Genomic DNA, 14,260 nt, shown 5'->3' on the forward strand with positions numbered 1-14,260 from the left:
CGGCAGAGCGCCCCCCGCGGCATGCCGCCCCAAGCACGCGCTTGGCGTGCTGGAGTCTGGAGCCGCCCCTGGGTATTCATCATCATGATAGGCAATAGTCTTTACACACCAACAACAGTCAGTGTTGCTGTTGTCGATTTTTTTTCCTGTAGGTATCATGGCAAAGGAGAGGGTTGAAGGATTTGAAGGTGGATAATTACGTAGCATTGCAGATCTGTACTGAGAGCACCTCCCAGGCATATGGGGCAGCAGGGGAGAAGCAACAAAGGTGCTTGTTTGAAAAAGTAACACGTGGGCCATGGCGCCTGGCATCATGGGCGGGTTGGAGGGGAGCATCGACAGCTTGATAGCAAATGAGAGATGTTGGGTAGGGTGGGGATTGACTGTGAAGGACCTTAAAAGGGAAGACAAGCAGCTTATATTTGATGCAATGGAGGATGGGGAGCCAGTGGAGGCATTCAAAGAGAGTGATATGGTCCAAGTGATGGCCTAAGAAAAGCATCTTTGTGGCAGTATTCTGAATGGATATGAGCAGGGCAAGATTGCATTTGTCAGGGCCAGAGAGAAGTTGCAGTAATAAAAATGTTAGCTGATGAGAGCTTGGAGGAGAGTTTCACCTGTGTGGATAAGAAACTAACTTTGGTAAGATAATCTTGTGTGTTTAGTTTCTAGGCCAGATCTGGCCACACCATACTGGAGAGGGAACCAAAGACCTTAAGAGGGAGTAAAATAGGATGGATGGCAACAGAAGTTAGAGTAGCCCTGTGGAAGCTCTCATTTATGTTGAGGGTCAAACAAGCTCCCGTTTGTGCCAGGGATTGGGGGTGCACAAACATGGCTTTAGGCACAGCTGAGCTCTGGACCGTAGGGTCTGGGCCTTTCATAAATAACGTAATAGGAATTGTAAGGTATAAGCAAAACTTGATGAGCATAAATGTTCTTACTGTTCCCAAGAGAGAATGCGCTTTGTAGCCCAGGAGCAAGTCTTGGGTGTTAACGCTCCCACAACCATGTGGGCTGGGTTCCTCAGGGGCTTCCTAAGGGGGAACTGAAGCAGCAGCGTCTGCAGTAGGCCACTGGCATATATCTGCCCAAGGCTGACAGCAGGGCCCTCCTTAGGCATACCAGGATGCATGGGGCACCTCTGGGTCTTAGTGTCCAACCTACTGCCTCTTCCTATCCCTGTTCTGACCCTTCCTGCAGGCTCCCAGGGCTAGCTACTGCAGCCTGGTGACTCTTACTCCGGAGGGGATCTAGTAACTTAAAAGTGAAAAAGCCTCCAGCCTGCCAGCCCTATTAGCACAACATTGGAACTGTTAAAGAGCCATTTTTTTAAAATGTTTCAAAAGCTTTATTTAAAATTAAATTAAAATGCAGATTTACTAGTTTAGTGTGATCCTTGCCCTTGCTTTTCCTTGCTGAGTTTTCCAGTGTCTGGCACGTGTTTGGATACTTTAAGCTGCATTCAGGCTTCTGAGTGATCAGCTGATAACCGGCTGGGAGGAGGTCTAAAGAGCCATTTAACAGGCATTTGCCAACCCCCAAGTATATCTTGTCAGTTTCTGAATTTACTGACAAAAACCGTTGTGCGTCACTGTAATTTACTCAGAACATGTTAATCTACAGGACTTTTAGTTTAAAATTTGCTTTAAAAATATTTCATTGGTGTGTTGCTGAAGATGATAAAATCACATCTCTAAAAAATCCTTGAAGAGAGCCCAGAAAGGGACAACACCCCTTTCCTGCCAGATAGCAGGACAAATGAGTTTCCCTTTCTTTACTTCTGACTATTTGATGAACTAGTTTTAAGAGAACCCTCCAGCAAAATCAGTACCTTAGTAAGATATAAAATCCTTTGTTATGCCTAAAATCTTTGGAAACGTATTTTTTAAAGTTGGTGAAATTTCATAAACATGTCTATTGTTATGGAGATCACACAAAGTAAATTAGAGTTCCCTTTTTCTAAAAGCAGTGACCATTGTTATGAATACACTAAACCTCTGTAACTGATTAATTTAAAATAATGTCTTTGTTGCAGTGAGTTAAATATGTAGCAATCTGGAATGAGTACTTTTATGAAGGCTTAAGAGTACATTTAAAATATAAAACCATCTTAGAAATACTGATTAAGAAAATGTAAAACAGAGAAGAGCTGCATCATGTATTCCATAATAATTAATGTTGTATTCAGCAGGACAGCTGACTTGCTCTAACTACAAAGTTTTTGCAAATAAATCTCTTGACAAATTTCAGGGTATATCAGAAAACCTGTGACTGACATTTTTTATTCCCAAGTTTAGTGCTTTTAATTAGGTACCTTCTGCATGTCCAGTCGTCACCTTCTGGCATGCAGTGGAAAACATGCTCCATTTTCTTTAGAAAGAAATTGCAGAAGCGTGGGTTTTTTTTCAAATGTCATTTGCTTCATTTGGGTTCAGGGATTTGACTGGAAGGGGGTGACCAGGGAGGGAAGAAAGGAAGGAGACAGCGGTGAGAGGGCGGGGCCTGGGGCAGAGCAGGGCAGAGTATGGGCGGGGCCACATACTCTCTCCCACACACCCAGTGCACGCTGCCATCTCCTTAGGCAGGGGCCATATTCACAGAGCCGAATGGGGTTGTCTGCGGGGAACTGCGATTCTCTGCCACCGTGAGGTGGGCCGGGCGGCTCGGTATCCTTTGCTGCCTCATTCTCCCTCCCCTGGTCTGCGAGCCTGGGCTGCCGTTGGGCATAGGGGCATCAGTTTAATTATTCTGCGTAGGGACCCATAAATCCTAAGGACTGTCCTGGCTGACAGCAACCAGCAAGTCACCATCTGATGGCTGTTCAGTAGTGGCCTGTGTGAAATGAGTTGGTGGTGTCAGTACTTTTGGTAGGAGAACAGAGAGTCCTTCCCGCCTTGCTGACAAGATTCAGTAAAGAGGCCTAGAATGGAAGGGTTTCTTGCGCCGAGATGCAGCCCTGTAGATATGTATAGATGCACTTGCTGGGATGATGCCAGGGAAGCTTGCATTGCCACAGGGAGATGAATTCAGTCCCCAGGGAAGCTGTTCTGGCACCTTTCAGCAGCATGAAATTCACTTTAAATAAATAAATACATAGGCCAGGTTAATTGGTCGTAGATGACTTAAAACTTTAACGGGCAAATGTAGCCACAAGGGCCATCATCTTGCAGTGAGCTCACTGTGGGCGAGTCCACGGTGATTTGTCTGTGCAGAACTTATTGCAAAAATGGAGCCAAAATAGGAACTTTGGTCTATTTTCATCAGAGTTGGGGGAAGGGTGTGCGTGTGTGTGTGCGCCTGGGTATAAATTCCCTTGGTCGTCTTCCCCACCCCCGTCACTGCCTAACATGAAAGTCACTTCTTGCTGTCCCCTACTCTACATGCATCACCTATGAGCTCTGCAACAGGCACTTCTTACAAACTTGAAAGGTATTTTTGCAATCGTGGGATTAGCAATGTTGCTGTCAATTTGTAGGCGTCGGAGCATTCACATCTGCCTGGTGCAGCATCGTGGAGGCTTGTGTAATGCTGTGCCGTTTGTGATCTCTCTCTTTTTTTTTTTTTACTTCTCACCCCGGAGTGGTTGCATATTGTAAACACACTGAAGCTGTGGTTGATAAGCTTTGTAGGAGGAGATGGGTTTTTTGTTTTTCAACGGGCTGGCTTGCTCAATAGTGACTGGATAACTTGAAGTGACTCTTTATGTAATGTGCTGCATAAAGAAGAGCTCTGTATGTGATGACACTGTCCTCGGCTCATGGTCTGAACTCATAGTACATGACTGAAGCCCCATACGTATGTCGTACTAATGTGTATAGCATGGCAACAAATAATGTAGTTTTGCAAATGCTACCCCAATATACCGGTTCAGGGACTACCCTGCAGTGCAGGTATTTTCCACATTGTCTCACCCTGCCCTGGCATGCCCTTGTGGTGCAAATGCACTAAAGAAGGGGGCAGTCTAATCTCATGGTAACTAACACGAGGTCAGGGCTGCCCAGAGGATTCCGGGGGCCCGGGGTCTTCGGTGGCAGGGGGCCCCCGCTTCGGTGGTAAGTCAGCGGTGGGGGGTCCTTCCGTTCTGGGACCTGCCGCCAAAGTGCCCCAAAGATCCAGGGCGGGGCTCCCTCGACGCTGAATTATCGCCGAAGTGCAGCCCCCGCCGCGGGTCTTCGGGGCACTTCGGCGGCGGGTCCTGGAACGGAAGGACACCCCCCCGCCGCCGAATTACCGCCGAAGACCCGGCTGCACTCCAGTGGCGGGTCCCGCTTCGGCGGTAATTCGGCGGCGGGGGGTCCTTCTGTCCCGGAGAGGAAGGACCCCCGGCCAGCGAAGACCGGGAGCGAAGAAGCTCCGGGGGCTCAGGCCCCGCGGGAGTTTTCTGGAGCCCCCGGAGCAAGTGAAGGACCCCGCTCCAGGGGCCCCGAAAAACTCTCGTGGGGGCCCCTGCTGGGCCCGGGGCCTGGGGCAAATTGCCCCTCTTGCCCCTGCACGAGGTAGAAGCCTAGCGAAGGCAGGGCAGTTTGCAGCTTTCATGTGGGTTAGCAGGGTGAGATGAAGGCTGTGGGGGAGCTTAAGGTTTAACCTCCATTTCCAACTTGTGTGTTAAACTGTGATTGCCTTGTCTTCCCTAGGATTTCATGTTGTGTTAGCTAACTGCAAGTAAGAGCCCCCCTAGTGAAGACAAGGCCCCTAGGAATTACCAAGTGGAACAGCGGGCCACGAGGCTGCCATAAGGGAGCCAGTTAGGGCCGGTAGTGATCGCTTTGGTGACGTGTCCCCTAGGAACTAGGCTGAGCCCCACACCATTCATTTTACAAAGGAACTTGTGCAACGACCGTTAGTTGTTGCCATCTCTTGGTTGCTGCTGGGCTAGCTTTGAACCGGCGACTGGAGCCATGGGGAGAAAGCTCAGTATCTCATTACCAACCCAGTCTCCCACAGTTGGGTTACGTTTCTAATATAATTATTCCACAGTGTGGCCGTTCCCATGGTCAGCACACTGTGATGAAAGCTCTGTGAGCCATCAATGCACGGTGGCAATGGGCTTTTCTTAATCGCCTTGTGAAATCGGTTGTCTTTCGCAGGCCTGATCTCCTAGGAGAGGTTAGGGAACTGAGGTGGCGTCATGCCTCTTCTTCCATGCCCGCTGGGAGGTCCAAGCTTTGTCATCTCTGTCACGTAGGAACTTGTCTGTCTTAAAGACTGCCGGGGCGACTGGCACCTCCGCGCAGAGGATGTGGTCGTGGCGCAAACCTTCCTCAGACATGCAGGTCACTTTCAAGAATCCAGCAGCGACCTGGTTGTCTCCGACCCTGCGTGGGTTCTCCCACACATCCTCCTGCTAGCCTCGGTTGTGGTCCCCAGCAGACAGGCTTGTTCCTTACAGAAGAGTAAGGGGGAAAGACGGGGCAGCTTTGCCCCTCAGTCTGCTGGGGCCCTGCCCATCTCAGGGCGTAAGAGAATACAAAATACGTTTCCCTTCGTCCTGTTGCTACGCACCCAGTTGTGCCTGCAGCTCCTCTAGTGCTGCAGATTGTACAGAGCCCCTTCCAAGAGGCAGCTACTGCAGGACTTGAAAAGCCCAGTCAGCCAAAGCAGAGCCCTGGACAATCCCTTTTTTAAGCCCTGTCCTGGCCGTCCCGACTTCTTTGGGCAAAAGTGGGCATTTGTGACGCGAGTAGCGACACCAGCCCCTGCCTTGCAGGGGGGAACGTCTGGGCTCCAGCGAGCAGCGGCGCCAGCCCTGCATGGGGAGGGGGGCTGAGGCGCTCAGCTCGTGCCAGGCCTGTGCAGGGAGGGCGGGCAGGAGGGCTTGGGCTAGCCCCATGTGGTGTTCCATTTTCCCTTTGGGACATATAGTCACCTTACCTCAAAGGACACCTCACTGATGCTGCCCCCGGGGTAAGAGCCTTGTGTGCACAGATGGGCAAGGAAAGAGGTTCTTTCCCACAGCACTGGAGGGTGAGGCCCCTCCTTAGGGCTGTGTTCTAACGGGAGATGCTTGTGGTATATTTTCCTGGCTGTGCTGTGTGTCTGTGGCCTATACACATACTATTATTTCTGTAAGGTTCTGGGGAGCTCTGTGCAGGGAGGAGGTGCAGCCTTTTGTGCCTGTTTCTCTCTCGGCTTTTCTATAGCACTTGTCCATCACAGCATCTTTCTGCCACTTGAGCAAATGGGTGTGGTGACAAAACTGTGTATATCCCAGAGAGGGCTACAGTCAGGGCCCTACATGACACAGAATTAAAATAAAGAGCCTTCCGCCCTGGGTGTGTAAGTGGTTAGGGCGTGAGCCTGGGGCCTCAGACATGAGTTCAGTTCCCTGCTCTGCCACCGACTCTCTGACTGACCTTGACGGAGTTATTTAATCTTTTATGCGCCCCTACTTGCTGTCTGTGACATGGGGAGAATAGAACTGTCCACCCTTGCCGGGTGCTGTGAGGGTAAATGCATTAATGATCGTGAGGCACAAAGATAAAATTATGGGAGCCAAGTAAATGCCATAGATAGCCTCATCCTGCAGCCCTCATCACATGTGCGCCAGGCCTGGCTCTCAGGTGTTGTTCAGCGGGGGAGACTGATGACACAGGGCTGGGCGTAGGAGATGAGGAAAGCAAAAGAAGCTTTCCCGGTGGGCTGGTCTTGCTAATATTTTTCCATGGTCCGTGAAGTGCCCTGGGCTCCCTCAAGATGAAAGATCAGACACTGAGACGGTCGTGTAGCCCTCCTGGAGTGGGGAGAAGCGACAGGCTGGCAGGGAGGACACTGCACAAGGGGGTGGAGTGGTGGATTCTGGCTCAAGGGCACCCATCCCAGCTCCTGGCCGTTTACCAAAATGCCATGGTCAATGTGTTCAGGGTGCTGGGAGGGTGGGGTTCAGAACCTGGCCAAATGTCGTCAAACAATAATAAATAAACCCGTAACATTTTAAATGAATACAGGTTGACAGGGCGAGTGGCTACAGGTTGGGAAGACGGAAAAGTAGGGAGGAAGAATGACCAAGGGAGGGACATTGGTCATGTTTAAAACAGCACCTGGGAGGGGGCTTTTATTTAAAAGTTTGGGGAAGAGAGAGACCAGAACCTCAAGGGTGAGTGAACTGTGAACACCACAGCTAAAGCCGGGGTTCCTTCTAGCATAATTCCCGTTCTTGTATCACTGTAGTACCTGAGCACCTGCCAAGAAGCTAACACCTGTCCCTAGTGGTTTTCAAAGATTTGCAGGCCTTGAACTGTCAGGTCTCCAGCTCAGAGCCCTACCACTAATGCTACAGGAGGAGCATAAGATGGGATCTCTGGTGGCAGGGTCCGGACAAGCCCGCACACCCACCAGGTAATGTCTGGAACAGAGCCAGGGCCCTACCAGAGCTTTCAAAGCCAAAATCAGCAACTTCAATCCTCCACCCCACCCTACCCTGCTTTATAGGCAACCTGTGTAAAGAGTCATATAATATGGGTAGCTCAAGGTGGTGACCCAAAGTATTGCTGCTACACTCTGAGTAAGCTGCATGCCACAGAGTGGCTCCATGGAGAGGGAAGTCCTGTTGTTGAGATCGTGTCCACAGGTGAGCATGACACAAGCCAGGGCCCAGCCTGAGGATCACCCTTGGGGGGGATGACACAGGTGATGCATGAATTCTTTCTCCTAACTCACCATCTCCGGGCACTATGGTGGCGTTACAGTCCAGGCAGAGTTACTCAAGGCCTAGGCTGAGGAATCCCGGCATCACTCATTGTATGGTCTTCGATTTATCTTCCTTGGGAGGACAAAGGACTGAGTTAGCCCTGCTGTGCTGCTAGGGAGTCTGGGTACAGTATTTCACACCTGCTGTCTGGATCACTGAGCCACACCTCCAGGATGCCACATGGGATGTAAAATATAGTTTAGCTGTGCTGAGGAGTCACTCGCTGCCGCCATCCCGGAGAGCACTGGAACCGTATTGGTTAAGCGAGGAAGTGGATGTTGCGGGTGGGAGTCCTGGAAGTTTGCTACTCACTGGTAGTGAGTGGATAGGAGAGCAGGATCATTTCTGTTGTTGTGCCTGACTTGAACTCTCAAACCCTGCTCCTTCCCTCCCTCTTTAAGACACATGGGTTGCTTGTGGTCTCTGCATCCGGTCCCAGTGTGATACAGCATGTGCTTTAAGGAAGCGGGACAGATAAAACATGGCTCGTGTTTCTGGGAATCCTTACCTCACTGCTGATGGGGAAGTGTTGCGCTCCCAGGCACTGGCAGATAAGATTCTGGGCTTCTCTTGTCACATTTATGCATAAGACTGGCTTACAAGCAGCTCACTAGATGCTTTGGGGATCCTCCCTGGCCTCAGCAGCCTGCAGCCCAGTGTTCCCCTCTCAGATTAAAGGGGGAGAGAACTCGCTGCCCCAAACACGACCCCTTTCTGGCAGCTGCAGAGCCTGTATTTTGAGTTGTAAACAGCATATTTAACATAAGGGGTCAACTTGACAGAAGCCAAAGCCTTGATTATCCACAGCGTGAGAAGCTATAGGGTGAGCTTTCCTCATGCTGCACAGTCATTGTGCCTCACCCCGAGGCGAAGGGAGTCCCCTCTGCAAGCGAGAAGGGAGTTCAGCCCTGTGGCTCAGTCAGGCCTTGGTTTCTTGGCTGAGACTGCCAGTACGACCCCATCTGACCCTCTGGGGTAGGTACTTGGTTAGCTAGCCTGAGCCATTGCCTTTGCTGTTGTGGCCACACTGCTATTTTTAGCATGTTAGCTTGAACAGCGCTGGGAAGCATGCTGCCAGCTGCTGTGTAGACGTATCCTAAAGGGCTAACTGGAGCCACCCCGATGTGATGTGGGCACCTGCCGATCAGGAACTATACCCAACACCTTCAAACTCACTGCACAGATCAGCAGATGGGAACAACGCTTTTCTGACTGTAATCAACAGAGTAAATTAAACCAAACTACGTTGTCTTGTGGATGTTTCCTGCTGGATAAATGGGTGGAAACTGATGAATTCTCCTGATCAGCATTAGATATCCCCAAAGAAGAAACCAGGTGAGGTAGGGTTGCCAGTTTTGGTTGGATGTATTCCTGGAGGTTTCATCCCATGACATAATCTTTAATTCTGGGAGACTCTAGGACAATCGTGGAGGGTTGGCAACCCTAAAGTGAGGGGATTGGGATAGTCTGCAGCTTCTGGTTAATGACTAATGCCCTTTGCTGTCCTTGGAGTGGGTGGTGACAAACTCTCCTGCTATTCATAGTGTGGGGAGCAAATTACACATTCCGGCAAGGCAGGAGGGATAAAGCCAGAATCATTCCCCCCGCCCCCACCCCAAATCCTGGCCATCCCACTCTGTGCATTTATTCCCCCCTATTCTTTTTAAAACAATAATTTTTAATCTTAAAAATTTTTATAATCTGGACCCGCACCAGCTCTTCCTTGTACACCTGAACTCAGCTCTGGAAGATAGAAATGGGGGTTGAAACAGTGAGGTCCAGGGAATAAGATGTCAGGCTGGGAGTTGGGACTCCTGGGGTCTGGTCACTGAAACACATGCAAAGGAAAAACCAAAACCAAAAAAGTTTGACTCACAAAAGAGAATGTCCACTAGAAATGACATTTCTGGGGGGAAAAAAATCAGGTGATGGTGGGGGGTTGTATTGGTATTTTTTGTTTGTTTGGTTGTTTTTTGACCAAAACTATTCACAGAATGTGATCCCAAGTTGCAAACAGTTTTGGTGCCCAGAAAAATTCATTTTTTGGCACATTTACCATTCACTAAATTTTTTTTGCCCAGCTGTAACACTAAGTATTTCATATTCTTCAATGACTAAGTAGAAGCTGCTTTGAACTATAACCATGTCAGCATCTGGGTGGACCTGAACAAGGATGTCTCTTTTTAAGGCACTGGATTTGGACTCTGGAGACTGGATTGAATTCCCAGTTTCCCCATCCATTAAATGGAGATGATAATCTGGTCTTGTCAGAGCTTAGCCTTGGTTTTGTTGGGGCTTTTAGGAATTGCTGCAATACAAATAATTCTCCTTTCTCTCCCTTTGTTGCAGATTGTAGCTAAGAAGTGAGCAGGATGCCCCCGGGCATCTATTGCCCTGTTGAATTCTGGTCCAAGGAGGAAAACCAAACCATCCAGGTGGACTTCCTGCTGCCTACAGGCATATACCTGAATCTCTCTGTATCCTGCAATGCCAGCTTGGGCACCATCAAACAGGTAGCAGCCTTTACCGCAGGCCTCACCCCTGTGGCTAAAGAGTCACCTTTGGGATTGATTTTACAAGGGTGCAGGGCGTTTTTCTTAAGTGAGGACAGTGCTTGGGAAAGATGTTAAATTCGCAGCAGCATTTAGCCACATACCGGCAGCAATGCAGGCTTCTCCCACGCTGTGCTAATAGAGTGCCTCGTTCCTGACTTGGAGGGACCCTCCTCTGGGACGCTCCCTCCACAGTCCTTGTCAATCCTTGGCGTTGCTGCTGAGGTTGCCAATGTACGAGGTAATTACAAGTATCAGAGGGGTAGCCGTGTTAGTCTGGATCTGTAAAAGCAGCAAAGAGTCTTGTGGCACCTTATAGACTAACAGACGTATAGGAGCATGAGCTTTCGTGGGTGAATACCCTCTTCGTCGGATGCATGTAATTACAGTACCAGTTGTGAAACGAGTCAAGTTCCCAGTGGACTGATGCCCATCACATCAGCCCTCAGATGGTAATAGTTTTTTGAGTAACTACTGATGGGCCAAATTTGAATCAGCAGCTGAGGGGTGAAAGAGTCCCATATTCCATTACCGCTCACTCTTACACCAGAGCAGCCACTCTCCACCCTGAGCCTTTCAGTCTCAATGGTCTTCTGTGGGCCAGCGAGAGAGATCCTCCCCGGGAAGCTGAATACAAATTCTGGATGAAGTCACGTGCTCTGCAGTTGTTCTCTACTGTGACTTCCCTTTTTAGGGTACGTCTCCATAGCAATAAAAAATTCCATGGCACCAAGTCTCCGATCCCAGGTGAATTGACTTGGGCCTCCTGGGACTTGGGGTGCAGGGCTAAAACTAGCAGCGTAGATATTTGGATCTGGCAGGAGCCTGGGCTCTGAGGCCCACCCCTCTTGCAAGGTTTCAGGGTCCAGCCCAAGCCCAAATTTGTCTAAACTGCAATGTTTAGCCCCTCAAGTCCAAGTCAGCTGATTCAGGCCAGCTGCAGCTGTGTCGTGGGTCTTTTATTACAGTGTAGACGTATCCTTATTTTTTTTGCACAGCAGAAGCTGTGTCATGGTGATTGGGAACTTTAGTTAAAAAGAAAAGTTTTCGGTGTTTCCTTTGAGGAATAAAATGCTGAACAGAAGAGTAGAGGAAATGAAATTACCTTTTCAATTCACTGAGCAAAAATCAGAGTGGAAAAGGTTCTCGTTGCAGTAGCAGCCTGGCTTAGATGACTCACACAGCACAAGGGACAGACATATGGTGCCAGATTATTAGAAGTTCTTTCTGTGCCTGCAGTTTTCAGGCCAGAAAACTGTGGGCACAATAGATGTGCTTTAGTTGTTAAGTCACCAGCTATGTGGTCACAATCAGATAATTAGTTAACTGTCTAACTGGCATCCACTGGGGTGGAAGGATGGTCTAGTGGGGGAGGGACTGGACTGGACTGGGGTATAGGAGACCTGGCTTCAATTCCTGGCTCCGTCATAGATGTGTGACTTGTGCTTCAGCTCCCCATCTGTATAATGGGAGTAATGCCTTCCTACCGGGTAGGGGTGTTACAAGGCTAAAAATCCATGAATAAGCATTGTGAGGTGCTCAAATACTATAGATACCTAGAGAGATTTATTGCAACTCATTGCAAGCACAAAAAAGGGAAGCCAGGTTATAGTCTGGCTGAAAATTGGGGCCTCACAGTTGATTCTGCGAGATCACACAGTCATCGAGAAATAATCAGACCCGTAATAGTTACAGCTACTCATGTCGTCTATGCTTAGAGACCAGGGGATGTAGTGAAAAGGGTTAGCACTGCCTCCCATTGTAGTGCATTGCGTCTCTCCCCATGGGTGCAAGCGGGCGTGTGCAGTTGTGAATTTCCTAGGGATGGCATTTCTCAGGTGTCCTACAAATGACTGTTGCTCTTCTCCAGGGGCTTTCATTAAGGGCCCTGCAAGATCCCAATCAATAGCTGTCCCTGCTGTTGTTTGTGACTGTGTGTAATGGCCTTGGGGGATTGTGGGGATGGAGTGGGGCAGTAGGGAGGGGATGTGATGGTTCAGCCGGCACATCGGTGGTTCCATCCTGCTGTCGGTTTGTCCCAGGTGGTCTGGCGTCACGCACAGTATGAGCCGTTGTATCACATGCTCAATGACCCCGAAGCGTACGTCTTCACGTGTATCAACCAGACAGCCGAGCAGCAGGAGCTGGAGGATGAGCAGCGGCGCCTCTGCGACATCCAGCCCTTCCTGCCTGTCCTTCGGCTGGTGGCTCGTGAAGGTGACCGTGTCAAGAAGCTGATTAACTCCCAGATCAGCCTGCTTATTGGGAAAGGTGAGACCCCACCTTAGTGCCAGCAGGAGCTGATAGGGAGGGATAGCTCGGTGGTTTGAGCATTGGCCTGCTAAACCCAGGGTTGTGAGTTCAATCCTTGAGGGGGCCACTTAGGGATCTGGGGCAAAAATCAGTACTTGGTCCTGATAGTGAAGGCAGGGGGCTGGACTCGATGACCTTTCAAGGTCCCTTCCAGTTCTAGGAGATTGGTATATCTCCAATTATTACCTTTATTACCTTTTAGCTGCTTTAATCAGGGTAGGGCACGCGTGCTGGCAGCAGGGGGAGCTCAGTTACTCCAGGCTCAACCCCTCTCAGCCAGGGTTGCTGTGTAGGAAATAGCACAGATGCACTGACTGAATTAGGGGAGCTCTCAGCTATGCCAGTCCTAGCAGGAGTCCCTGTGGACTGATGAAAGGCAAGGGGTGATCTCTCCTCTGGTCTAGTCCCAGCCTGGCCCAGCAAGAGCCCCTAGAAGGGACTGGTGTAATTGTGTAGCCATCATAGTCTAATGCTAGAGATTTGGCTTTTTCTACCATATGTTATGTGATGCTGCGATCTCCCCGCCCAGCAGAGGCAGCTGATTATCAAGGACCAGTGACCCTACTGCTATGTGGATCATCTCCTTTTATTTATTTATTTTAACACCCCGCTCAGGTTTGCATGAGTTTGACTCGGTGCGCGACCCGGAGGTGAACGACTTCCGTGCAAAAATGCGACAGTTCTGTGAAGAGAAGGCGGTGAAGCGGCAGCAGCTGAGCTGGATGACCTGGATGGAGTACAACTTTCCCTTGCAACTGGAGCCCTTGGCCAAAGGTCCCAGGACCGGCCCCCTTCGCGTCCCCAACAAGAACATCTTCGTCAACGTCAAGTTTGAGTCTGGCGGGGTAAAATCTGAGCTTCCTGTTATGTGTAAAGGGTTTGCACACTCAGTTCTGCGTCCAGCTGAGGGACCAGGTGCTATCGGGGAGAGAGTATGCCATGGTTCCATCTGGTTGGGAATTATCGTGCCTCCTTGAGGTTGAGATGTTTGGAAGAACTGTGTGTAAGCCAGCCACATCCCCACCAAACAGCTGATTGATGGAAACACTCCCCTCCCTAAACAGGCTTTGCCCTCACCCTCTCTCAAAATTCTGAGCTGCTGAAACAAATCCCCTTTTCTTTTGAAATAAAAGGGTCAGGCTATCTCATGATCCCAGCATGCTGTTTCCAGGCATTAGGCTGTCTCTGCCACAGACCACCTGATCACTTCTCATTCCTTCCTGCTGCCCTCTGATAACCCCAGTCCTGGCATGTTGTGCCCAGGCATTAAACAAAATTTCCAAAGAGGCCCTCGCTCAGTCTGAATGAACCATCCATAACACGTAGCACTTGCCAAGCATTCATCATGGCAGCCACCCTGATTAGCAAGTATCGTCCCCCTTTTGTGCAGACAGAGGAAGTAGAGGCAGGAAGTTTTAAATGACGTGCTGAAGGCTGCAGAGGGAGTAGGTGGCAGAACTTCAGATGGGACTCGGGTAGTTCCTGGCTCCCAGTCCTGTGCTCACACCACCGGACATGCCCCTCTTCACTCTGTCCATCCCTGTTTGTTAATCACGCTGCCTCTGTAGCCTTCTCTTCACCCCTAGGTCCTTTTGGGGATCTAGCTGTCTCCTCTGGCGTCCGGGGCTGTGGGTCTCTCTCTGCCACTCCCGATGCTGATTTCAGCCCCTTCTCAGCTGGGATTTGACTGTACGTGCTGTTTTGT

The 14,260-nt window shown here is 49.9% G+C and overlaps 1 protein-coding gene across 2 annotated transcripts in view; it reads left to right on the forward strand.

Moving 5' to 3' along the window:
- PIK3CD (phosphatidylinositol-4,5-bisphosphate 3-kinase catalytic subunit delta) overlaps positions 1-14,260 on the forward strand; it is a 63,584-nt gene that overhangs the window by 18,204 nt on the left and 31,120 nt on the right. For both annotated transcript variants that reach the window (XM_044996476.1, XM_044996477.1), the window contains exons 2-4: positions 10,040-10,203; positions 12,285-12,513; positions 13,171-13,400. In XM_044996476.1, the coding sequence (XP_044852411.1) occupies positions 10,063-10,203; positions 12,285-12,513; positions 13,171-13,400 (600 nt within the window). In that variant the 5' untranslated portion in view covers positions 10,040-10,062. The remainder of the gene's footprint in view (positions 1-10,039; positions 10,204-12,284; positions 12,514-13,170; positions 13,401-14,260) is intronic.

Source organism: Mauremys mutica, chromosome 21 (genome assembly GCF_020497125.1).
Source record: "Mauremys mutica isolate MM-2020 ecotype Southern chromosome 21, ASM2049712v1, whole genome shotgun sequence".
NCBI lineage: Eukaryota > Metazoa > Chordata > Testudines > Geoemydidae > Mauremys > Mauremys mutica.